Source organism: Naegleria fowleri (assembly GCF_008403515.1).
Source record: "Naegleria fowleri strain ATCC 30894 chromosome Unknown tig41, whole genome shotgun sequence".
In the NCBI taxonomy this organism is placed as follows: Eukaryota; Heterolobosea; class Eutetramitea; order Acrasida; family Naegleriidae; genus Naegleria; species Naegleria fowleri.
The window spans coordinates 213,274-236,917 of NW_025407973.1; the positions used below are offsets into that span (position 1 = coordinate 213,274).

At 36.9% G+C, this 23,644-nt stretch overlaps 9 protein-coding genes across 9 annotated transcripts; 3 read left to right on the forward strand and 6 right to left on the reverse strand.

Moving 5' to 3' along the window:
• Positions 1 to 260: 260 nt before the first annotated feature.
• Positions 261 to 3,110, reverse strand: FDP41_004783 (uncharacterized protein; the record flags this gene model as incomplete). The annotated part of the gene is made up of 1 exon (XM_044708235.1): positions 261 to 3,110. One exon carries the CDS (start codon positions 3,108 to 3,110, stop codon positions 261 to 263), a length of 2,850 nt encoding a protein of 949 aa, XP_044560821.1.
• A 1,343-nt stretch (positions 3,111 to 4,453) lies between these two features.
• On the reverse strand, positions 4,454 to 5,833 carry FDP41_004784 (uncharacterized protein; the record flags this gene model as incomplete). Its single annotated transcript, XM_044708236.1, has 1 exon — positions 4,454 to 5,833. The coding sequence occupies one exon, from the start codon at positions 5,831 to 5,833 to the stop codon at positions 4,454 to 4,456; it is 1,380 nt and encodes a 459-aa protein (XP_044560822.1).
• A 92-nt stretch (positions 5,834 to 5,925) lies between these two features.
• On the reverse strand, positions 5,926 to 8,190 carry FDP41_004785 (uncharacterized protein; the record flags this gene model as incomplete). The annotated part of the gene is made up of 1 exon (XM_044708237.1): positions 5,926 to 8,190. One exon carries the CDS (start codon positions 8,188 to 8,190, stop codon positions 5,926 to 5,928), a length of 2,265 nt encoding a protein of 754 aa, XP_044560823.1.
• Positions 8,191 to 8,378: 188 nt separating this feature from the next.
• Positions 8,379 to 8,771, forward strand: FDP41_004786 (uncharacterized protein; the record flags this gene model as incomplete). The annotated part of the gene is made up of 1 exon (XM_044708238.1): positions 8,379 to 8,771. One exon carries the CDS (start codon positions 8,379 to 8,381, stop codon positions 8,769 to 8,771), a length of 393 nt encoding a protein of 130 aa, XP_044560824.1.
• Positions 8,772 to 9,103: 332 nt separating this feature from the next.
• Positions 9,104 to 12,127, reverse strand: FDP41_004787 (uncharacterized protein; the record flags this gene model as incomplete). The annotated part of the gene is made up of 1 exon (XM_044708239.1): positions 9,104 to 12,127. One exon carries the CDS (start codon positions 12,125 to 12,127, stop codon positions 9,104 to 9,106), a length of 3,024 nt encoding a protein of 1,007 aa, XP_044560825.1.
• Positions 12,128 to 13,471: 1,344 nt separating this feature from the next.
• On the forward strand, positions 13,472 to 14,337 carry FDP41_004788 (uncharacterized protein; the record flags this gene model as incomplete). The annotated part of the gene is made up of 2 exons (XM_044708240.1): positions 13,472 to 14,225; positions 14,273 to 14,337. 2 exons carry the CDS (start codon positions 13,472 to 13,474, stop codon positions 14,335 to 14,337), a joined length of 819 nt encoding a protein of 272 aa, XP_044560826.1.
• Positions 14,338 to 14,369: 32 nt separating this feature from the next.
• On the reverse strand, positions 14,370 to 20,619 carry FDP41_004789 (uncharacterized protein; the record flags this gene model as incomplete). Its single annotated transcript, XM_044708241.1, has 3 exons — positions 14,370 to 15,989; positions 16,051 to 20,025; positions 20,569 to 20,619. The coding sequence occupies 3 exons, from the start codon at positions 20,617 to 20,619 to the stop codon at positions 14,370 to 14,372; spliced, it is 5,646 nt and encodes a 1,881-aa protein (XP_044560827.1).
• A 248-nt stretch (positions 20,620 to 20,867) lies between these two features.
• FDP41_004790 (uncharacterized protein) lies at positions 20,868 to 21,383 on the forward strand (the record flags this gene model as incomplete). Its single annotated transcript, XM_044708243.1, has 1 exon — positions 20,868 to 21,383. The coding sequence occupies one exon, from the start codon at positions 20,868 to 20,870 to the stop codon at positions 21,381 to 21,383; it is 516 nt and encodes a 171-aa protein (XP_044560828.1).
• Positions 21,384 to 21,487: 104 nt separating this feature from the next.
• Positions 21,488 to 23,293, reverse strand: FDP41_004791 (uncharacterized protein; the record flags this gene model as incomplete). Its single annotated transcript, XM_044708244.1, has 1 exon — positions 21,488 to 23,293. One exon carries the CDS (start codon positions 23,291 to 23,293, stop codon positions 21,488 to 21,490), a length of 1,806 nt encoding a protein of 601 aa, XP_044560829.1.
• Positions 23,294 to 23,644: the final 351 nt, after the last annotated feature.

Consider the following 23,644-nt stretch of genomic DNA (forward strand, 5'->3'; position numbering starts at 1 on the left):
TAATTCCGTAAAGTCAGTCATAAATTGGTCGTCAGGCCCGAAGGATCTGATATATGCTTGTCTGTTGTTAGATTGTTCATCATTCGGATTTAGTGTGACTGTTGTTTGGTTGTTTTGTAATTCAGCGAATGAAGCAAACAACAATTTTGGTTTCAAAAAATAATTGAACAAACTATACCGAGAAGCTTTGGAATAAATGAAAATTAATGTTTTAATAAATATTTCAGAGGTGTTACATGTGATGGTTGAGTGGAAGGATATTAAAAGGTGTCTTCAGCTACAGTGGTAGTTGGTGTGGTTTGTACAATCTCTTCTGGAGCTTGGGTTTGATTGTCTGGTGTTTGAGTATTAGATGATGGCTTGCCAGTGAAGGAGCTCAATTGTGCTTCGAGATGTCTAATTCTATCCAAGAACACTCTGTCAGCATCCTCAATAGCCTTGTTGAGAGCATCTCTGAATTTAACAAAATCAGCTCGTTGATCATCATAATCTGACTTTCTGACACTCACAGCTCTCTTCATGGCTGAAATCTTAGATCCCAACTTCTTGATACCATTATTATAGGCAACAACCTTCTCATAGCTGTCCTTAAGTTCAGCATTGAGATTGTCGAGATCTGTCTTGGCGATCTGATAAGCAGAACGTTGTACTTCGAGTTCAGAGGCCAATCTTTGGCTTTCCTTTCTCTCATCATTCAACTTGCTTTGCAGTTCGTCAATAGAATTCTTCAATTGATTGGTTTCAACTTCAATAGTGTCAGCCTCAGAGCACTTGTCTTTCCATGCATCTTCAATTCTGTCCTTCTCCAATTGACTGCTTTCCTTTTCATTCTTCTTGGATGCAATTCTTTCACGAAGGCTACTCAATTCAGCTGTAATCTTTTCTTCTTGTTCTTTGAGTTCTTTAAGTTTGGCCTCTCTTCTCTTGAGCTCATCGGATGCTTGTTGGAATTCAATGGACTTGGCGCTCTTGGTCTTTTGGTATTTAATTCTATAAGTTTCAATCATATTGTCCAATTCTTTCATTTCATCATTCTTCTTTTCTTCTTCAGTCTTCTTTGGGATCTTTTCAGCAATGTTTTCTTCTTCCAATTCAAATACTTTGGAGAGGAAGTCGTCCTTACTCTTCTCATAGGCATACTTGTATTTTAATTGTTCAGCAAACTTGAGCTTGACCGATTGAGCTTCATTGGTAAGTTCATTAATCTTTGACAATCGATTGTCAATACTTCTCATCTCATGGCTCAGAGTTTTAACAAGCTTTCTGTAGTCTTCAATTTCAGAGCTAATACTTCCAATTTGTTCACGAACTCTCTCAAGATCAGCAAGTCGAGTACTTTCCTTGGCTTGTGATTCTTTTTGAATATCGTCAGCTGTGTTGAGAATGGTATTGAGTTGATTCAATCTTTCATGCAATGATTCTCTTTCCTTCACAATCTTTTCTCTGAGCCTATTCTTGTTATTGTAGAGAGTCTTTTGTTGATCGAGATCGGCCTCCAATGCTTGGACAGTGTTCAAGACAGATTCTTGTTGAAGAACAATGTCCTTTACCTTCTTTTCTTCAGAAGAAACCTTGTCTTCCTTTTCTTTCAAAGTGGAAAGACGAGAAGTCAATGCTTCACTGCTCTTTTTCAAAATCTCAACCTGTTTGTTGTATTCTTTAACAAGGTTGTCAATGTCCTCAAAGTCAAATTTGATATTTTCAGTCATGTTTTGAACCTTTGACTTGCTTTGTTGGAGCTCCAAGAACAATGTCTCAATCTTTTTCCATTGTGCAATACGTTTGACAAGATCGTTCAATGATGAGTCGTCAGTGTCAGCTGTAATGAGTTGTCTCAATTCATTCTCTGATTTCAAAATATCAGCATTCAATCTTTCATTTTCCTCAGTGGCAATATCAATGGATGACAATTGTTGAACTGATGAAAGAGCGTCTTCAATATATTCTGATAAATCCTTCTTTGGATCGAAGGTCACAGGCTCGAATGTAATTTCTGGTTTAGTGTTCAACATCCAAACATCATTGTAAGTTCTTTTCCAATCACTACTTCCTCCGAAAATATAAATACTATGTTCAAAAACAACACTACAATGTCCTCTACGAGGAATAGATGGTTCATTCTCAATGGTGCTATCGTCCAGCCATTTTTCTCTCTTAATATCAAACACCTGGGTGTCTTGAAGAGTATCTTGAGAATTCATTCCACCGTACACATAAATCTTGTCATCTAGCAAGCTTGCTGAATGGAATGCTCTTGGCTTACTTCCTACTCTCAAGACTGACCAAGTTAATGCAGCACTACCATCAAAAAGTTCATCACAAGTTTGTGGGAGTGTCAAGACATTAATATCAGGATTAAATTGTTGGTCATTATTAGAATTCACACCACCAACCATGAAAAGTCTGTTTCCAGCAAGGATACTCTTATGACCTTCAATGAATGGTCCTGGATTAGATGTTCGGAGCAATTTCCAAGCATTGGTCTTGGTGTTGAAAGCAAATAAATCATTCTTTGTGCGTTTGCCATCACTACCTCCATAAATAATGATACACTCTCCAAAAGAAGAAGCAGAGTGAGATTGAAGAGCAGACGGAGTCTCTCCTTCTGTGATGACCTTTCTGATGGTATCTGATTGAGTATCCACAACAAAGAGTTCATCACTAAAGTGGAACAAACCACTTCTTCCTCCGTAAATGTAAATCTTATCGCCTACTGTAGTGAAAGAATGTCCAGCCAATGATGGCACAGCCTTCATATCGACAGGTTCAACATTATACTTGGTCCAACTTTTTTCTTGGAAAGAAAAGCTATGAAAGGTGTTTCCCATCGTGGTAATTCCTGTTCTTCCTCCGTATACGATCATTCGCTTGCCTGACGGATGTAAATCACAGCCATGGAATGGCCTCTCAAGAGGTAAAGCACCCTTTTTTATATGAACTTCATCCCATTTACCAAGACTCAATGAAAATACCATAGTAGTGAACGTAGCCAGTATAAGCAAGGAAGCGATCACGAGAGAGGACGTGATGAAATTGCTTGCTCTTCTTTTTGTGGTGTGTGTAAGATTAGGATTGATGATGAAAGCAATGAGTGATTGACGAGCCTTCATTTTTTTGCTTGGCGGGTTTGAAAAAAATTTTGAACGTCTTTTTTGTGGGAAGGAGAAACAACGAACGATTTATTGATTATAATTATTTTAAATAGAAAGACATAATCCGATGATAGCTCAGCTGGTAGAGCATGGGACTGTAGCAAGCAAGTAATCCTGTGGTCGGCGGTTCGATTCCGTCTCATCGGAAATTTTTTTCAAAAAAATTGTGACCATGATGGAAAAAAAAACGTTGATGATGGAGGAAACAACTTTTCTCAGGGTCCAACGTTTTTGTCGAATATAATGTTTTTTGACGGAACCACCGCATTCTCGTTGTTTTTTTGTTTCATTCTTGCGTTTTTTACCACCTGGTCTCTGAATTCTAATGGTGATGTTGATTTGACAATTAGCATTTATCAAGTTGGAATTTGATGTTTCACTTTTGTGTTGGTGCGGAATTTGATGTTTCACTCATGTTTTGCTCAATAATTGCTGAAGATTGGACGAAAATTAAAAAACATTGAAAAAAATGTTAAATCAATTTGAAGATCGTATGGAACAGATATCTGTTTCCAATTGAAACAGCACTGAAAGAAATTGCCCCTTTTGTCTTGAAAAGGGCAACGTGTGCGTATTATTGAGCCACACAAGACTGCTTATTTTTGTGGGAAAAAACAAAAGATTCTGATCATGTCAACCATACTTCACACTCCATCAATATTATTGAAAGAGAATGCAAAAAGAGAAAATTTGAAGAATGTTCCAATTTGATTTCTTTGTTGGATAATTTTCCTCAATCTAATAACTCCTTGGTTACTTGTTTGTGATTAGTAACATCTTAACAAATAGATTATCCATCGATAGTTCATTTGTTAGCAGTCCAATTATTGGAGGTTCATTCTTCTCTTGGTAATGGTAATTCATCACAACACAATCCACCTCCTATTAATGATTCCACTCAAGAAAGTAATTTCTTGGATAGAGAAAAATACTATATCGTGTTTACACGGTCTTCCACACATAATATTGACGAATCTAAAGAAGCACATAACAAGGTGTGGGTTGTTTGTGCTGGTCTGGTTAACGAATTTGTGATGCCTCTAAGATAAATTTTGCTTTTTACTTGTTTTATGATGATTTCGTCGTTTTGATTACGATTTTTTCTGTTTTATCACGTTTTGTGATGTTTTACGAGAATTCATAAATTCCGATCAAATTCGATGAACGGCAAAAAAACAAACAAAACGCAAAAAAACGCACAAAACGCTAAAATTCAGGTTTTATTGCATTCGTCCAAGTTGAGGAAAAGTTGGAGAGTTCGGCTAACAAGTTTTCAATCAAACGAATTCACGTTGTTGTTTTTATTCAATCATCTTGTCCTCGCTTGTAGTGGTTGGCATTGCATGTGTTGTGCTGCTTTCGAGTGCGGTCTTATTCAGTTGATACCATCTTTCAAAACCGCTAGTAATCCATTTGAAAACAAACTTCAATCCTCCAGGAAACTGAACAAGAGATTGATGAGGAACAGGAGCTTCACAGCCGCTTTCAACTGGTTGCCCGTTCACTAAGATGCTTCTTTTTCCAACATTTTTAAGTATAAAGTTGAACACTACGCGCTTACTGTTCGATTCATCTACACAGCCTGACAAATCTTCAACCTCTGCAATTCGTTCCAAATTATTGTCTGACTGTCCTGTTGCCACAATTGTCTTTACAGATGGTTTTTCTTCGATGGAATAGGTGAGAGTTAAAACGGCTTGCTTCCTAGATATCTTTCCAATATCTTCAGATTCCATGCTTAGATCAATATCAACAGGATGACTCGAATTTTTTCTTCCAATTATTGATATCGATTTACGAACAGGAAGTTTTGTTTGCATACCATCGAATACAGCAATAACATCTTCTTCTGTTAAATTCAACTTAATCTTCTTAGTCTCCTTAACCTCTTCATCAACGTCGCTTTCCTTCTCCAATTTGTGAATTTTCTTTAACTCGTTCTTTTCTGCTACCTTATTTTCAATAGTATACATATTTTGTGCTCTCATCTCCAAATCATTGGAAAGAGGAGCATTCAAAATTTCCTTTTCCACTTCTGAGAAGGACTTGTTTTCATAAAAGTCTTCATCCATATCGTCTCCAACGTTGGCAGTTGTATTTGAAATTGCTTGACTCACGACAGAGCTAGGTGAAGATCCGGATTTTGCCAAATACTCTCGTATGATTCCTTTTCGTCTCATTCTCTGATAATGAGCCTCTAGCGTTTTTGGGCATCTAGAAGGATGAAAACAATCTCTATACTTGTCATAAATTAATTCGAAATTCAATGGAACGTCTTGATGAATTTCAGCCTCCTTGAATATGATTTGATTCTCTTCGGACGACCAAGGAACTCTCTTATAATTTTTAAGGTTTTGTAGAACAACAAGATGCCTAGCAGTTGTTTGTGCAATCATCGGATCATACAAAATAGCCAACCAACGTTCCGTTATTTCTTCAATCGTGAAAGGTCGTTCGAATTTAATAGTACCACGAATTTCCTCGGCGCTCATACCTCGTTCAACAGCTTTTACTAAAAGATAATCATCATGAGGACACCATTTGTAAAATTTAGATAATTTATGAGTCCGAGAAGTACATGATGATGAATCTATATTTGTTCCTCCGTTTGTTGTTGTGATGCTTGAAGGTGCACCTGATGTATCCATCAAAGTTGTGTGGTCTGATGACGTTGTGGTCATTTTTGTTGGGTGTGCAATATGACAATTATAACAAAATTGGATTAAGTTTAATTTATTTAATATAGTAAATTTATTTATTATTAATTCATTAATTAGTGCGTGTGAAGCGTATGATCGCAATCATCAAGACATCCCATCATTGTTGGGAGTGGGAACATTGTCATGAACACTCTCCTCATGACAATTTCCAAAAAGCCTCTCATTCTCTCATCTTCACACAAGGTAATTTCTCCCATGCTCGATATTTTGAGGAGAACTCGCTGAGAGGGATCAATGACCTCAATTTCCTTATCCTCTGAAAGTCTACATACACATTCTCCAAAGTGTTCCTTAATCATTTGTTGAATACAATAGAGCATTTTCAGTTCATCCTTTCCTTCTTCGAGTATATCTTCATGCAGTGTACGATCAGAATATAAAATAAGATTGCAAATACCATCTACAATACAGTCATTTGCAGAGCTACTTGGCCATTCAATCAAAGCACATGGAGTTTTTTCTTTCAATTTTAGTTCGAGCCTTACTACTCCATCAATGGTAATAATTGTTGATTCATCATCTGCAAAGTCTATTGGAGCTTTCTTTGTGTGACTGGAAGTGGATGTTTGAACAGATGTGTCGTCTGTGGTGGTGTCCATGCTGTCAGTTCCCTGCTCTGTTTTCACTTCTCCATTCTTTGAACGATATTCAACTGTCACATTTTGGAACAATTTTCTAATTAAGCTTTCATATGGCACGTTATCATTTAAAGGAACAAGCAGCGTTTGTTTTACACCAGAACAGCACACATCAGAGTAAAGTTTTAAATCCTTCTCATTCAAGAGCAAGTGTTGGAAGTTATGATGCAGTAAGATACCGTTAATTTCGTCGTTATCTTCGTACTTCTTCATAGCAAGTTGGCCAAGTACCTTAGCTCTTTTTTCACCTTGGAACATAATCTGAACCGATGTACAATTTTTTGGAGCATAGACTCTACTTTCTGTGAATTTGGTTTGTAACGCTTGCTTCAAACGATGACAATTTGCTGCATCGCCATGAACCAGGATAATGTGTGGAGGCTTCACAGTACTGATGAATTCCTCTGTTTGAGCCTTGTCAGAGTGAGCAGAAAATGAAATAGTCTTGACTGACATTCGCAATGGCACAGTATTACCATTCGATAAAGTAACAGTTTCAGGTTCACTCATAATTCTTTTGGCCAATGTTCCATCAACTGCATAACCAGGAATAATAACACCATTCTTTGCATCTTGGCACCATAATTCAAACAATTCCTTCGAGAGACCAGACTGGAGCATACCAGGACTGGCCATAATTACGCATGGACCATTGTCTTGAAAGTCCTCGACTGATTTTAAATTACTTATGTGCTTAAATACAAAAGGATTGTGAATATCGAATTGTTTTCTAATCTTGTCATTCATCATGTTAATGTACGTTTGGAAGATGGTCATACATTTCTTTGCAAGAGATGATGCATAGTAGATTGGAATGTGTTGTAATTCTTGATGTGTTTCCCAATATTCATCCAATATTAATAACAATTCCTGTGCTCTTCCTAAAGCAAAGACAGGAATTAAACAGCGTCCTCCTCTTCTCACAACTTCTGTGACCATTTGAGTGAAACGTCTTTCTCTGTCTATCTGGCTTTCGAATACTGTAATTCCATATGTTGACTCAACAATTAGAACATCAGGAGAGAGTGTTGGAGTTTCAGCGCCTAAAAGATGACGATCTGGTTGTCTAGAAAAGTCGCCAGTGTATAAAACACGAACTCCTGCAATTTCCACCATGAACATGGCAGCACCCAACACATGTCCTGCATTATAACACCAAAATTTGATTCCATTATGCTCCATCTCTTGATGATAATCAATAAGCTCAATCTTTTTCAAAGAGTCAAGCAAGTTTTGCTCCGTAAAAAGTTGATCATCCACATGAACATCACTAACTTTCACAAAATCAGAAAGTAATAACTTGTAAATGGCTTTCGTTGGATGGGTCATGAATACTCTTCCTTGAAAATTTGTATGTTCCGTAAAATAGGGTAATGCTCCACAATGATCCAGGTGAAAATGTGTGACTAGTACAAGATCAACTTCGCTAGGATCAATCTCGTCAAAAAACGGAAGGCTAGCCATTCCGCTAAAAGCAGGATGGATACCACAATCAAACAAGACTGATTTTCCTTTAAATTGTAAAAGAACAGCACTTCTTCCGACTTCATTTCCTGCACCTAGAGGAGTAACTGTAAGTTTTTCGCCATAAATATATTGTGTATGATGTTCCTTCTTATTAATCGTGACCTGCGGATGGGCAGGAGGATTCGAAGAATTTAGTGTTGTGGTGTTGAGCATTTTTTTAATAATTTGATTGGTTGAAGATGAACAATTCTATTCTATCATCTTTAAAACGTTAGTGAATATATTGTTTACACCCTTTCTCTTTCATTCTTGACCAATTGAACGCTGTGCACAATTCATGAAAAAAAAGCTCATCAGCTGAAGGATTAAACCATTTAATTCAATTTTCATTATTTTAAAAAATGTTTATCAGAACCCTTTCTCGTATTTCATCGGCATCAGCTTGGCGAAATTTACAAGCTTCTTCCTTGAAATGTTATCATACAAGCGTTGCTCAACGAGGAGGAGGACATCATCAGCCACAACACGATGAACACCACCATGAAGGAGAGCACGATACTCATCATGATGATCATCACGAGGAACCATATACGGATAATGATGGTCGATTGTTCGGTATTCCTGCAGGTGAACAATACAAGCCAAAAGGATGGGAATATAGAGTGTTCCCATTGATGTACGGAGGAATTATTATGTTGGTCATTGGACTTGCTTTCAAACCAGATTATAGCTTCCAAGCATGGGCAAAAGAGGAAGTTTTGAGAAGAAGAGCTGCCCGAGAGCAACAACAATAATTTGGGCATTCTAGAATTCTAATCAAATTAATTTAATGTATTCATCATCCTCATTATAAATTGGAATTATCATTATTCATATACTATTATTACTTTTATTACGGGAATTTATGTACTTGTAACATCGAACATCAGCAATATCATCATGAATCATCATGCCTGAATATGAATTTCATTATTAGCACAACCGCATGAACATCTTTGACCAAACAAGTGGATTGTAAACAGCTGTTGTTGTTTGTTTGAGGATGTTATTTATTAAAATGATTCGAAATATCCGCTGGCAAAATTATCAAGACAATCACTGTCCTTCTATGTTACAAGTGTGTATATTACAGCTCCTTACAAATACACAAATCTGGTGAGGCCTCAAATCCCTTCACTTTGTCACAGACCAATGTCTCTCGGTTCTTTGCTGACTCTTCCAAATGTTCAACAAGAGAAATTCTTCGAACATCCAATAACCTGTGTAACACATCTTCTTCAGATAACGAGTAGTCCACTTCAAATATGTCACCGGTCTTAGATTGGAATACCACCGAGATGATGTATGGGATAATTCTTCCATTCTCCAACTCTTCTGGTGTTTGCATACGAATCTTGGTCGCTTTCAAAACCTTCGTAGCTTCAATTTGTTGACAGGTTTGCTTATGCTTTTGAACCATCTTATTTACATGATTCACTGCAGCCTTCAAAATGGTGGAAATATGAGCACTTGTTCTCTCTGAGGTCACATCTAAGGACTTTTGTACGTAGCAAGAACACCATCGTTCATCAACACCTGCCTGTTTACAATATCTTGTTTGATCAGAGATTGGAAGAAGAATTGACTTGGAAATGGCTTCAAAATCGTCAATCTCATCTGAATGCTCTGATTCAGCTTTAACCTTATGAATTAAATGGTAACGAGATGGAAGATCCACTTGAGGGAAGAGCATTAAGTGAACCAGAGTACTATAGAGATCAAATGGTGTAACTAGTTGTTGTTGATTAGCATCCATGTTTGCAAAAACTTGTTCATGTCTAATTTGCAAATGCTCTGGCATGACCATCACTAAGAGTGGTAAATGATGTTCTTTTTGGCCGACATCTGTCACGTAGAGAGGTCCATGTGAAACTCCATTTCCACTTGAGAGAATGATTGCTGTATGAGGATGAGCCTTTGTAATTGAAACAATGAATCGAGAAAGAGAAATATCTAGACCAGTCATCATTTGGTGAGATCGTAAATGTTTTGATTCTTCTAAATGAATAGTTGCAAACCTAGCAGTACCTGGATACTTGGCAAAGAAGTCACTTGTGTAATCGAAAATATGTTCAGCCAAATCCTTGGATCCAAGACATTTTCTATCTTTTGATGATTTAAATAATTGTCTTTCACATGCCAAAGAAACCAAATTGTGATCCGCTCGATGCCATGTGTTAAAGAGATGAGAAGAAGTGTCCATGAGCTTCTTTCTGTATTTCTTGTCACTGATTTTAACGTATGGACATTCACTTGTACTGTACATGGTGACATAACCCAATTTTTTAGCAATATTCCAAATGTTATGTTCGATGAGTGTACGAGATCCATCTTGTTCTTTTGCTCCCACCAAAACTTTGGTCAACAATTCTTTTTGACGAGTAGGTTCTGTTTCTTCATAACTCTTTTCTGGAATGGATGAGAAATAATGTTTAAAGAATGATGGTGACATCTTTAAACCATTTTCCATCGCCAACATATTTTCTCTTGAAGAGTGACCAACAGTATTGTATCTAAAGTATTGGAACACTCGATGCTTGCTTGGTTTTTTAAAGTTAACTGCCTTTTGATCCAATTCAATATCTTCCAAAACACCAACTGTTCTTGGAAGTTCTCTCATAAAATTAGCTCTCGATGTGCCATCAAGAATGATATGTAACACATTCACAGGATGCATCATTTCATATTCATATTCAATATTTGCAGCATATTGATGATGCTCATATTTTGGTTTTTTGGACTTTTCTTTCAAGTCTTGATCTTGTTCTTCAAGTTTTTTCACACGAGTGGCATAGGCTTGATTGGCTGCTTTTTGTAATTCGGCATCATGAGCAATACGAGTGACAACTTCTCTTCCCTTGCTACACTTCATTACAAGTATTTCAGTGTTGGCCAATTGTTTCTTGTCCAATATTAATTTCGATCCTGGCTCAAACTCTAATTTCTCTAATTTGTTTTCACGTATAATTTGGAATGCAGAATCAGATTGAGCAGTTCCATCTCCTGCTGGATCTCTGGTAATTGAGAAAAATGGTTCTTTGCTTCCTTCTTGACAGATCACCAAATAGTTGTCATCCGATCGTTTGTGAACAAGTGTTGAAGTTTGACAATCGGCAGGCATGGATGCAAAGGTTTGAGACCAATCGACAGTTGTCACTCCACTACTATCTGTCACTTTTTCAGCATCCAACATTTCTTGATAATTTTCTGTTCCTGGTTCTTGAATCATGTAAGTATGAATCGTTTTTGCAACCTTTGTCAATTGTTTCTGTTTTTTGAAAGGAACAGGACAATCAGAAATTTCCTTCATTTTCTCTTTAAACATTCCACGCCACATAAACTCTTCAATAGGAGCCGAATAAGTCGAGTAGTCATCTTGAACAATTGAAGTCTTGCTGTCACCTTCTCTGACAAGAGGAAGATCATCCTTTTTTGGAGCTCTCCGTTGTTTTGAACCTACAAACACTCCACTTTCCATCATTGTTCCGTCGTCTCCACTCTCCTCATCCTCATTATTGGAGTTGTATCGTTTTCTCACATAGGCACTTTCTCTCATACGAACCTTGTCGAGAATATCTGGATTGGTCTGAGTGAAGCGATCAGGATTGTGTCTAAAAGCATGCTCATCATAAGAAGGAGTGTTGCTCCTTTTAGAAACCTTATTGTACACCACATATCCAAGAATGGACAAGACCATCAACAAGACCACACTCATCACCACATTGGTGAGAAATCTTTTTTGTTGTTGTTGATATTTGGTGGGAATGGTCGAAGAAGAAGAAGAGGACGATGACGGCCTATGATGATGATGATTTGTATTCGAATACACGTGATGATGGTGTTGAGAATAGGAGGATGTTAAATATGGATGGTTATTATTCATTATGACGTGACTACTAGGAGGAGGAGAATGATTTGATGCAAACACTGCTCCATTGATGAAGAGTGAGGAAGGAGAAGAGGTGTGTTCACCCGATTCGTAATCAATTTCGGAATCAAAGGAACCAGTGCTGTTGATGCTATTGGTGGTGTGAAGAAGAGAAGAACTACCACCAACACCACCAACACCACCACCAACACTTCCACGATGATGAATGTCGGGATGGTCCATCGATGATCTCTCTCGTGTAATTTGTCAAACAGTTGTCAATCAATTGGGATGACAATGAGGATGATTGGATAGGAATATCGAGTAGTAGTAGTAGTTTGTTGTTTGTTGTTGTGTGTTTGAGACAGCTGTATACAATAATGAGAGATGATGATAAAGGGTATAGAGTCTCTACAAGAAAAGTTTGTGAATCCACACGAGGATTGAGGTAATTATAATTGTTGTTTGTTTGTTTGTTTGTTTGAGTGGTCTCGAGAACCCGTCGTGTCGTGTCGTTGTTGTTGTTGTTGTGGCAGGTAATAACACTTTGGAGGAGACACTACGTACGCGACACGCTCTGTACAGAGGAGTTTGATTCTTTTTTTTCTGATGTTTGCTTTTACGTCAATGATTGATGATGGATGTCTTGGCATTTGGAATCGATTGTCTTTATGGGGAACAAGTGCTTGTCAAAGCAAGATGCATTAAAGTCTTCCAACATTACACAAAGAGTAGGATGATGTGGCATCCACGTGTGTGTGTGTTCTACAACTGATTGAACAGAGAGAGATGAATAGACAACAGCAATAACAACAATAACGAATGTCAATTTGTGTTTATTAATAATATTCTTTCTCATCCTCATTTACAAGACTCATAACACCAATAAAGAGCGTGTCTTGAATGTGTCAATTTTCAATAATTTTTGAGCCATTTTGGAGTTCTATGGTAAAGAAGAACCTCAAGTTGACAGCAGAGATTTGAGGTTGGGTTTGTTTCGTGTTATGATTATTTCAGGCAACAAGATGCATGAATGACATCTCACACATGAGAGTCTCTCATTGTGATTCGTAGGACACCACTAAAAGTGTGTGCAAGCAATTAATTGAATGAATTCACTCCAATCTTGATGTTGTTTCAACATGCATATCGAATGAATTGTAAAAGCTCAGCCTTATTCTGAAATAGCCCATACGAGAGTTGAGGAGGCCCGTTAATAATAAATTTTAATTAATATCGAAAAGTGTTCCAACGAGAGTGTTACTTTTGGACCACGTGTGACGATATTCGTGGGCTCTTTGCATTCTTGATCGGAATGGATGAATTTTGGAATTTCAAAAAATGTTCAAAAGACACAATACTTGTCATCTTCTTCTTCCATCATCATGTTTAAACCGAATTCACAGCAGTGTTTCTTCTTCTTTACGTAGTTATCATTACCAACACTATCATGAGAACTTTCCTTCCTTTTTCCAAAAACAACATTCAATCATCAAGCCTCATCAAGACCTTTTTGAAAAAAACAAAATATTTCATCACCACAGCCATCAACACCTTTTTCTTGCCTTGAATTTTGGTTGGATCATCATGACTAAACGAAAATATTATGTTGTTGTCAAAGGAAGAAAATGTGGGATTTTTAATACATGGTCCGAATGTGAGAGCCAAGTGAAGGGATTTTCGGGAGCTAAATACAAATCATTTGCAACCATGGAGATGGCAGAGGAATATTTAAAAGAGGAGGGAGGAACAAACCAAGATAATTTGAGCTCAGGTTTAGAGCTCGTAAATAATGAATCATCATCGTTATGCAAACGCAAAATAGAAGAATCCGATCAGAAAATAAGTTTTGAACCATCATCAACTCTCCATGTTGGAGAAATTAATGAAAGAAATAACAACATCAATAATGAAGTACAGATAGAGCCAGAAACAAAGAAAGTAAAACTTACCCAGCCACCTAATTATAAACAAATTTACACAGATGGTTGCTGTTTCGGTAATGGCACCGGAAATAGCGTTGCTGGAATCGGTGTTTGGTTTGGTGAAAATGACCCTCTAAATTTCAGTGGAAGACTTGAAGGACGAATTCAGACCAACCAGAGAGCTGAAATTAAAGCATGTGTAATAGCTCTTCAAAGACTACCTCAAGAATATAAATTTGTCGAGTTACTAACAGATTCTAGATATGTCATCAAGGCAATGACTGCATGGAGATTTGTTTGGGAGAAGAATAATTGGAGAACGAAAGACAATAAGGATATTCAAAATTTAGATTTGTTTTTGGAGCTTATTGATGAAATCAAAAAAAGAACAAAAGTGAAATTTACATATGTACAAGGTAAGTGATGGAATTGTTTCTCTATTTAGGAGTTGACATTTTTCAAGGTCATTCAAATATTCATGGCAACGAGAAAGCGGATATCCTGGCTAAACAAGGGGCTTCAATGTGAAAGAAACAAAGTTAACAAGAATGATTTACATTTTACTGTTGTTTGGGATATTTTTCGTAATACTTGGCAGAATCTTCAATGAGTTCGAAGGGTAACTGTGAAATAATTTCAAAATATTTGACACTATTGCCGATGACATCTCTGTCTAAAACAAGAGCATACTGATCGTAGTACTTATTGAGGAAAGATCTATCCTTGAGGATACTTTCAAAGAATTCTGCAAGTAATCCTCTATTCAATGCATAACAGACAAACATCTCGAACTTGAAATTGAAATCAAGACTGTCACTGGTGTTGTTGTTGACAGCATCAACAGCGGCTGGCAAATGGATACCTCCAATATCAATTGCACTTATTCTTCTTTGTTCGGCAACATCTTGAATAAATTGCCAAATATGATACTTGGAAATGAATCCGCTCTTGAATTTGTGATTTAAAATTTCTGCAAGAGTTGGCACCAATTTTTGTCGAATCAGAATGCCAATCTGACTCTTTTCCCAAGTTTCTTTTCCGCTAAGTTCCAAGTTAGATTTAGTTTCTGCTCGGTTAGCAACAAAGTAATGAACAATGGCTCTCACAATACCCTTCAATTTAGAGATTGGAGAGGCTGCAAGTACATCAGTCGAAGAGCTCAAAGTAAATTCGAATTTAAACATGTTCAATAGTGACATGAGTGGATAAATATCATCTCTATATCTTCGGTCGAGAATAACAGAATCAAGTTCATAACATTCTTTCAAGTAGTCATCCGAAGTTAATAATTGCTCGACCACAAACATGAATGCCTTTTGAGAGAGTAAATAATAAATGAATTGTACAGACAGTGCGTCGCTCTTCTTTTCCTTCTTGAGACGCTTCACTAAATCGTTAGAATCAAAGGTATCAACCAACTTGAGGATAAATTCATTGTTGTTCTTCAAACCAGATAAGATTTCATATGGATCTTTGGACAGATAAAAGAATCTCTTCTTAGTTTTGTGATTAAGAATATCATACAAGACCTTAATCAAGTTCTGTCCAAAGACATTGTCTCTTTCGACTGTGTATTTTTCTTCCTCTTCTCCTAAACCTTCCTTTGCTTCACAGAACGCTCTCAATTTGTTCACATGATAAGTGAGACGTTGGAGAAGTTCATTATCTGTGTTAATACTCTTACTTTGGAATACTTCAAACAAATACTTTTGTTTTCCCTCTTGCGTCATTGAGGAATAATCAGTCAAGCCTTGCACTTGGCGAAGTTTTCTTGTGAGTTTGAAGCTGTCTTCATTTTCGAGTTCCAAATCCACCAATTCGTCACAATGCATTGCTTGTTTGATAAATTCACTTGAGAATTGTTTGACCTTGACAATATTTTCATTGTCATTAATCGACTTTATGGTTCTGTTGGCTCGTTCAATAGCTGTTGATAATTGAGATTTGGATTGTTCAGCAATATCCTCTTTCAATAATTTGTTTGCTACTTCAACAGCACTTATTAATTCTTCCTTAGCATTCACATCAATAGCATTGTTGATTTGTTCAATTAATTCCAAAGGTGTCATGTTCTCTCGTCGTAAATTGTTCAATTTGGCATTAGCAATTTTCAGTAAGTTCTTTGGCATAGTTTCTGCATTTCTACTGATAAGCTCTTGAAGCTTTCTAACATCTTTTCTCTTAATTAATTCATTGATTTCATTTTCAATTTGTGAGTCGTTTGCTTTTTTGTGTCATGACAGCGCTAATGATGATGTTGGCATCAAAATCTTCTTTGCTTGCTTTTCTCATAATATCATCATAATTCTTGCCTTGAGTTTTACGTTTTTGAATATCTCTGACATATTGGTTGAATGTCTTCTTTCTTCTCACCAAATCTGCCAATTCACCTGCTTCTTTGTGAAGAGAAGGAATATCAGAAACTTGCTCAAGAAGACTTTCAACTCTTTGGAAATTAACAATTTCTGCAGAAATATCCTTGAATCTCTTCTTCTCTTCCAGAATTTCATTGTAATATTTGTATTCAGTAGCAACCTTCTTTTCAATTCTAGCCAAAGACATTTGTTGGTCTTCTGTAAGATATTGAGGATTTCTCTCTGCGAAATCTTTGAATTTTAACACTTTTTCAACGTCCAAGTAAGTGTATGCTGCTTCGACATTGTCACCTTTCAACCTTGACATGAAATCATAGGTATTCAAATTGTCAACAACTTCATCAATCACTTTTTGAAGTTCAGGGAATTCTGCTACGAGAGCTGCCTTGATTGATAAAGTATTAATTTGGTTGAGTTTTTCTTGAAGTTTGCCATATTCTTGTTGTTCAAGAAGTTTTCTAAGTAACTCTGCAGTGTTGGCAGCTTCATGTTTGTAAATCTTTTTGAGTTCTCTCTTCAACTCGTTATACGTATTGTTGGTACGTTTTAACAATTCTCTGTAATCTTTAGTTTCACCGTAACCTTTTCGTTTGTGGTTCAATTTCTTTTTACACTTTTCAATGAGGACTTGAGCTTCTTCAAGAGTGTACTTTTTCTTTTCTGTCTTGTCCAAAATTGCATGAAGTTTTCGTTGATACTTTCTAATTTCTTCAATTTCTTGAATCACTTGTTTAGCTTCTTCTACCAATGCCTTGTCAATGTTTGTGTACCCTTCAGCATTACTTTGAACTTTCTCAATTTCTTTTTTCAACTTGGCATGATTGCTTTCGATATCCTTTCTTGTTTGTTCGATGGCCATCTTGAAATTGTGATTGTTTGATTTGTTGGTAATGAATGCTTTGGTGTTTTCTTCAAAGATTTTTTGAATTTTTCCTTCATAGATGCCAAGAGATTTTGAATTCTCAATAAGGCAAATCAAACGATCTGCATCAGAGTCTAAACTGGCACTTTTAGCTTTTCTGTCAAGAATTTCGGCAAGTTGTTGATCAATGTAAATCTTTTGTTTTTCTCTGTCATAATCTTGTTTGTATTGTTCAACTTCTCTGACGAAACCTGCTCTTTTTGCAATATCAACTGCATGCATGATTCTTCTTTCATTTTCTTGATCAACTCCAGATTCAAGTAAAAATTCAATTCTTGTCAACAACAAGTGTTTGTTGATGACAATATCCTTCTCGGTCTTGATACTCTTCAAATAATCAGAGAGTGACTTGCAAATTTCAGCTTCGCCTCGTTCTTTCTTAATAGTTTCAATGTGCTCTAACATTCTACTCATTTCCAAAAAGTCCTTGTTTATGAAAGCAGCTTGAAGCTTTTCCTTGATAAACTCTTGAAGTTGAATGTCGCCCAAGAATTCACTAGCTTGAATTCTCAGATCTCTAAGACTATTGGTTTCTGTTTGATCTTTCTTTCCAACCAATGCATCTGCATATGCCAAATATTCTCTCACTTGATTTACATCTTTGTTGAAGATAGCATTTCTGAGTTGAGTTTGAACAAAGAGAACATCTTCAGTTTCGTTCATCTTTTCTTTAAAGACTTGAGATTTCTCCAAGTCGAACGAATCAAATTCGTTGTCTTTTACATGTTGAACGAGGTCATTGTCGAAATAGAGAGAAGACAAGACGTTAACAAAGTCCTCAAAAACTTCCATGTTTTGTTTGGGAACTAAACAAAGAGGATATTCACTAGGAACGTCAATTAAGACTCCCTTTTTCTTGTTTCTGTAAACTCTAGAAATTTCAGATAACTTGATTCTTCTCTTGAATGATTTTTGCTTCTTTGGATCAAAGAGATACAATGCTCGGTTTGTAATGACAATCGTACGATTTTGGTACTTGTTTCTCTTGTTCTTCTTTCCAAGCAATCCAGCAAAGAAAACTTGTTTGTCACCAAATTCACTCATGACTTTACATCTTGTGGGTTCTTGATAGAGTTTGATAAAATCATGTCTTTTGTCAATTTGCAAAATGGATGTTGATTCCAAAATATTCTTGGGATTCAAATCGAACGGCTCTTCTCTTTCTTCCGTTCTGCACACAGATTTTACATCAAGAACAAAGAAAATTTTCAGTGGAGAGGATCTCTGTGACGCATAGACGGCAGAAATATAATCAAAGAATTCAACCTTCTTCAAGTATATTTCATTCTCTTGTTCTTTGAAGGCCTCCGAGCGAGAATCTGCAAATGACTTTCCTCGAATGCGTTCTTCATCTTCAACCGTGATAGATGTGTCATCGCTAGATTTAGTTCTCTTGGTTTCAGTGAATTGAAATAAAATATCAAATTGTTCTTCTCTGTCCTTTCGAATAATTCCAACAATGTCGTCTTCATAGCCAGATTGGACAATATGATAAATGTCATTAATTCTGACTTTGGTTTCAGTTTTGAAGCTTTTAGCGTCAATGATGTAGACATTTCTATTTCCCAATACCAATAATGCTTCCTTGTATTGATTCTTTCCATATGCTCTTGGGTTAAACCAAATGACTTCATGAGACCAATAGCAGAATTTGTCTTCTTGTTGTAATGTTTCTTTGCATTTTTCTTTTGCATCTGCAAAATCATGAGGAACCAGAGAAGACAAGGCCATCGTATTCCCATTTTGTTTGTCTGATTTTTGAGCTCTCTTTGTTTCGAAGTTAATCAATTCTTGTTCCCATTCTTTCACTTCAGGAATGGTTGTTGTCAAGTCGACACGTTTACCGTCATCAAAATAACGAGAGTGTTCCTTCTCAACTGGGAAGATGGACATGATATTCAAGAAACGTCTCTTGTCAAATTGATCTTCATCATTCTTTCTTACATTACTTCCTGAATGGATGGACGATTGTTCCATCAAGTTAAATTTTACAACAGAGGAGGAGCGATCCGATTTATCCAACATGACAGAGTGTCTTCGGAAACTAGCATCTTCTAAATTCTTGGAATTGAGAAGTTCCAATAAATTTCCTTCTTTTTTAGCACTCCGTCTGTTGCCTCTGGATCTTGTAGAACTACCACTCTTTGCACCTGTGCTCATTACATCGTCATGATCTTCATCGTCATCAATTTCTTCCGATTCATCATCGGAAATGACTGTCTCTGTTCCGACATCATCATCCACTACATGTTTCTTTGAAGGTTTCAGTAAAAGTTCTCGATTGGTTGGAGAGGAAGATAAAACTGGTGTAACTCCACTCGTACCACCACTCGTCGTACTCGTTGCAGTAGCACCAGATGTGACATTAAATACAGGACTTGGATTCAAATTTTGAGCTAAATCTCCACCTTGGTGACTTCTTATAGTGAATCGACTTCGACTCGATGAAGCTTTGATCTCTGAATTATTACTCACCACGGATGGTGAAACACCTTCTTCAGTAGTTCCTGATTTCTTTGAAGATCCTGACATGGCAGAAACACCACTTGAAAATGTAGACAATCCACCCACCGCAGAAGGCATTGAAGAGAAGAACTCTTTTCTGGAATACCACTTTTTCAGTTCACTCAACCATTGTGTATAAGAGTCCTTAGTTTCCGTATAAAAGACAAATTGTTTGGTTTTTGATTTCTTTTCAGCAACAATGGTAATTTTGTGATCGGATTCATCTCCTGTAATACTTTTTAGATCCTTAACGTTAATAAATCCGAGGCAAGAAGAGAGATCTGGCTGTTCCTGAGAGTTTTCATCCTTTTTTGTACTAAAGTAATAGATGGCTTCATTACGAATCACGACATAACGAAGAGGAGCCTTTTTGATGAGGTTTTTACCCTTCTTTTTCAGAAACCCTTCATATAACTGAAATGTTGTTGTTGTTTTGGTTCATATCATCATCATGTTGTTTCAGTTATTTAGTTGTTCATCATCATCATCATGATCATTGGCAATTATTAGAGTTGATAAAGTGGTTGGTGGTGGTGATGATGTTTTAGATCCATACATGACGACGAAAGGATGTTCAATAATATTGAAAACCGTTTAAATTTTTGTTGTTGTAGTGGATGAGAGTTCATATATAGATTGTTGATGGCGGATTGTAAATTATTTTCAAGAGAAAGATCAAAAGGTCAATTTGTTGTTTCAAATCATGTTTCCGATGAATGATAATGTATCGTATGGTGGTTGTTTTCAGGATATGGAGTTGGAGAGAGAACGTTCAATTGTCGAGTTGTCGAGTTGTCGAGTTGTCGAATGGTGTTGTTGTGTCAATGTTGGTCCATCAGATCGGATCAAGTGTCAACACGTGTTACACAAAAAATCATTGTCATGATACAATGGAGAGAGAGGTTGATGTAAAAACAATGATGTAATTTTGAGAGTTTCATCATGTCGAACACTTACGTTTCCGGGATGGTGAAGAGTAAAATCAATAGGAATTGGGTCTTTCGTCATTTTTTGATAGGTGACAGGTACTGATGTTTTTGAAAAGAGACGACAGTGTATCTTTTTGCAAGGTGTCAAAAAAAGAAATGAGAGGATGACCAATGTTGTTTTGAGGTGAGGGACCCTTATTTCTTCCATTAATTGAGGAATATGTGAAGAAATACATGTCGTGATTTGACTCTTGATAAAAAGAGGCACTAAACACGAATGGTGTCACAAACTTTGCATTGACCATTTCAACTTCCATAACATCTGACATGATGTTGAGAGCAAGTTTAACTTATGGTGGAGTTCTTTACACCACCACCAAATCAGTGCGTGTGGAAAATTCACGAGTGTCAGCTGTCGATTACACCAATTATTGGACTGGAAAATGGAATGTACAAGCAGGATGTAATCCTTCCACTTGTTGTTGTATGGATGGACAAATGGTGGCCACCAATGAAGGTTATAATTTGATTCAAATCACTTCCAATGTGAAAGGTGTTTGTTTAGGAGCCACCTCCATCTCTTTTTATATTGGAAATTTGAATTCCTATGACACTGTCAACACAAAAATGGGAGCTGATAACATGATTCTCAAAAAGATTGGAAGTAATACCGTTTCAATGACAAATACTGCCAATAATGCATGTAATGGAAGTGCAGTGTGTTCAGAAGCATGTCCTCGTTATAAAGACACTGCTTCTTCAAAATCCACAGGAACTGCTTCTTCTCTAAAAGCAGAAATTGTTTTGGTGTTAGTATCTGTATTGTTTGGAATCTTCCTTTAAAAGAGAATTGAAGAGATTCGAGAGGAGTTGCCCTGCTTGAAATAAAATCACACTTTATTACTCAATCTCGAAAGTCATTTGCTTCAAAATGAACAAAAAAGTTATTAAGGTGGGCAATTCTGAACAGTCGAGAATCCAAGTAATCCATTCCAAAATTGACATACATTCGTGAAGGTATGATTGTTCACAATTGATAACTCTGGTGTATCAATCACCAATTGAGACTCTGCAGAACATTCATAGTTGGGCCATATTGGATAGTGCTGTGTGGTTGGATCTTCTTTTCGAGAAGCATCAGAATTCTGTTCATTCTTGATTCCGTTCGGATTGCCATACTTGACAAAATTGGACCAGTAATAGATCATCATTTTTGAAAGAGCAATATCTGTGGGGGTCATGGTTGCTGTCACGACAGCACTGGCGTTTTTAAACATTCCATGATCTCGACCCACAAAATCCAAAATTGAAGGGAATAGATAGGGCAATTCACTTGCGTGAGATGCTCCATAACAATCATTCAACGCAGGATGGACATATTTAAAGACATACTTGAACGTATTTTGTGATGAAATAAAGGCAGTGGAGAGTCGAGCCAAGTACAGGGAAGGACATTGAAACATGACATCAGTTGTCAAAATTTTAAAGAAATCGAAGGTGCTCTTGTAGTTGGTTACAGGTCCATACACTCGATACAAATTAGAGGCGAATTGAATCAGGTTATCCGTGGGTAGTTTGAAATTCAACACTGTGCCTGTCAATGCTAAGAGTTGGAAAATATTCATCGTGTCTGCACCACTCACACGACAAAGGAACAGATTGGTTTCGTTTAGATTGGTTCCAATCAAGAGAGGAATATTGTGAAGCGTAGAATTTTTGGCAATTAATTGAAGAATAGGTTCTGTACTGATCATTCCATCAACCACTGCTCCCATTTGTAACTGATTTTGTTTTTCCACAATAGTTGTGAAAGGAAGTGCTCTCATGCAAGCTGGATCACTACATGAAACTCTTGATTTGAAGAGTGTGGAATAAACCTGAGCTTCTGAGAGGCTTTTCTGAAGAATATTATTTGGTAAGACACCACTCTGAATGATGGCTTTCGAAATTCTACCATACTTGTCAATATGAGCTTGCTCAACTTGATGTTCATTACTTTTGAACAGAGGACTTGTGAGGAGAATGGAGACTGCAATACCTCCTGCTGATTCTCCTGCTATGGTAATGTCAAGTGGGTCGCCTCCAAAGGTTTCAATGTTGGCACGGACCCATTTCAAGGATTCGATAATATCCCACAATCCATAATTTCCCATGAAATTAAATTGTGACGACGTGTCAGAATAAAAACCTAAAGCACCCAATCGATAATTAATGGAAACTACAATCATGGGTCGACCCATCATGTTACTTTGATCACACAAATAACCACCTGCATAGAAAGCCCCTGAACCTGTTAAAAATTGACCTCCATGGATCCAAAAGAAGACTGGTAATTTTCCTCTTTGTGGTTTACCAGAAATGGAAGCGTTCACTGGAGACCAAACATTGAGGAAAAGACAATCTTCACTTTGCTTGTCAAAGGAGGAGAGGATACTTTCAACTGGCTGAGGGCATATTTTGCTAAAATTCCTCACATCGTTCAGTGAATTTGCAGGATATTGATAAGGTTGAGGTAATTGCCACCGATTGGCACCCGACGTATCCATGGCATATCTAACACCAAGAAAAGCTTTCACTTGATTGTTCTCGGAGAATACACCTCTCAGTGTTGCGCCGTTTGAAAGAGTGACGGTAGGTTGTGAAGATGGCAGTTCTTGTTGTGAAACTACCGTTGCTCCCGTTGAAACAGTCGTCACTAACAGAAGGGAGACAATCACAAGTATGAGTAAAATATTGGACGTTGTCTTCAACATTTTTTCAAATGAACATTGAATCATGTTGATAACTTGCTTGTTCAATAATGAAACAATTTACCTTGTTTAGTAAATATCTGCTTTGTACATTCTTCTCCTTTGAGACACCAGCATCCTACGAAAAGTATTGATATTTCCTGTTCCCATTGACTATGATATTCAATCGCTGTTCATGTTCATTGGACAAGAAAGTCGATATCGCTGGCAAGTCATCTTCAAGTTCAACACCACAAACTCCTTCTAAAATGGTTTGAACACCATCCCCTACTCTTCTATTGCACAGATTCATGCTCTACACTACAACAAGATCAAGAGAGATGACTACCAGACAGTTCACATTAAATAATTGGT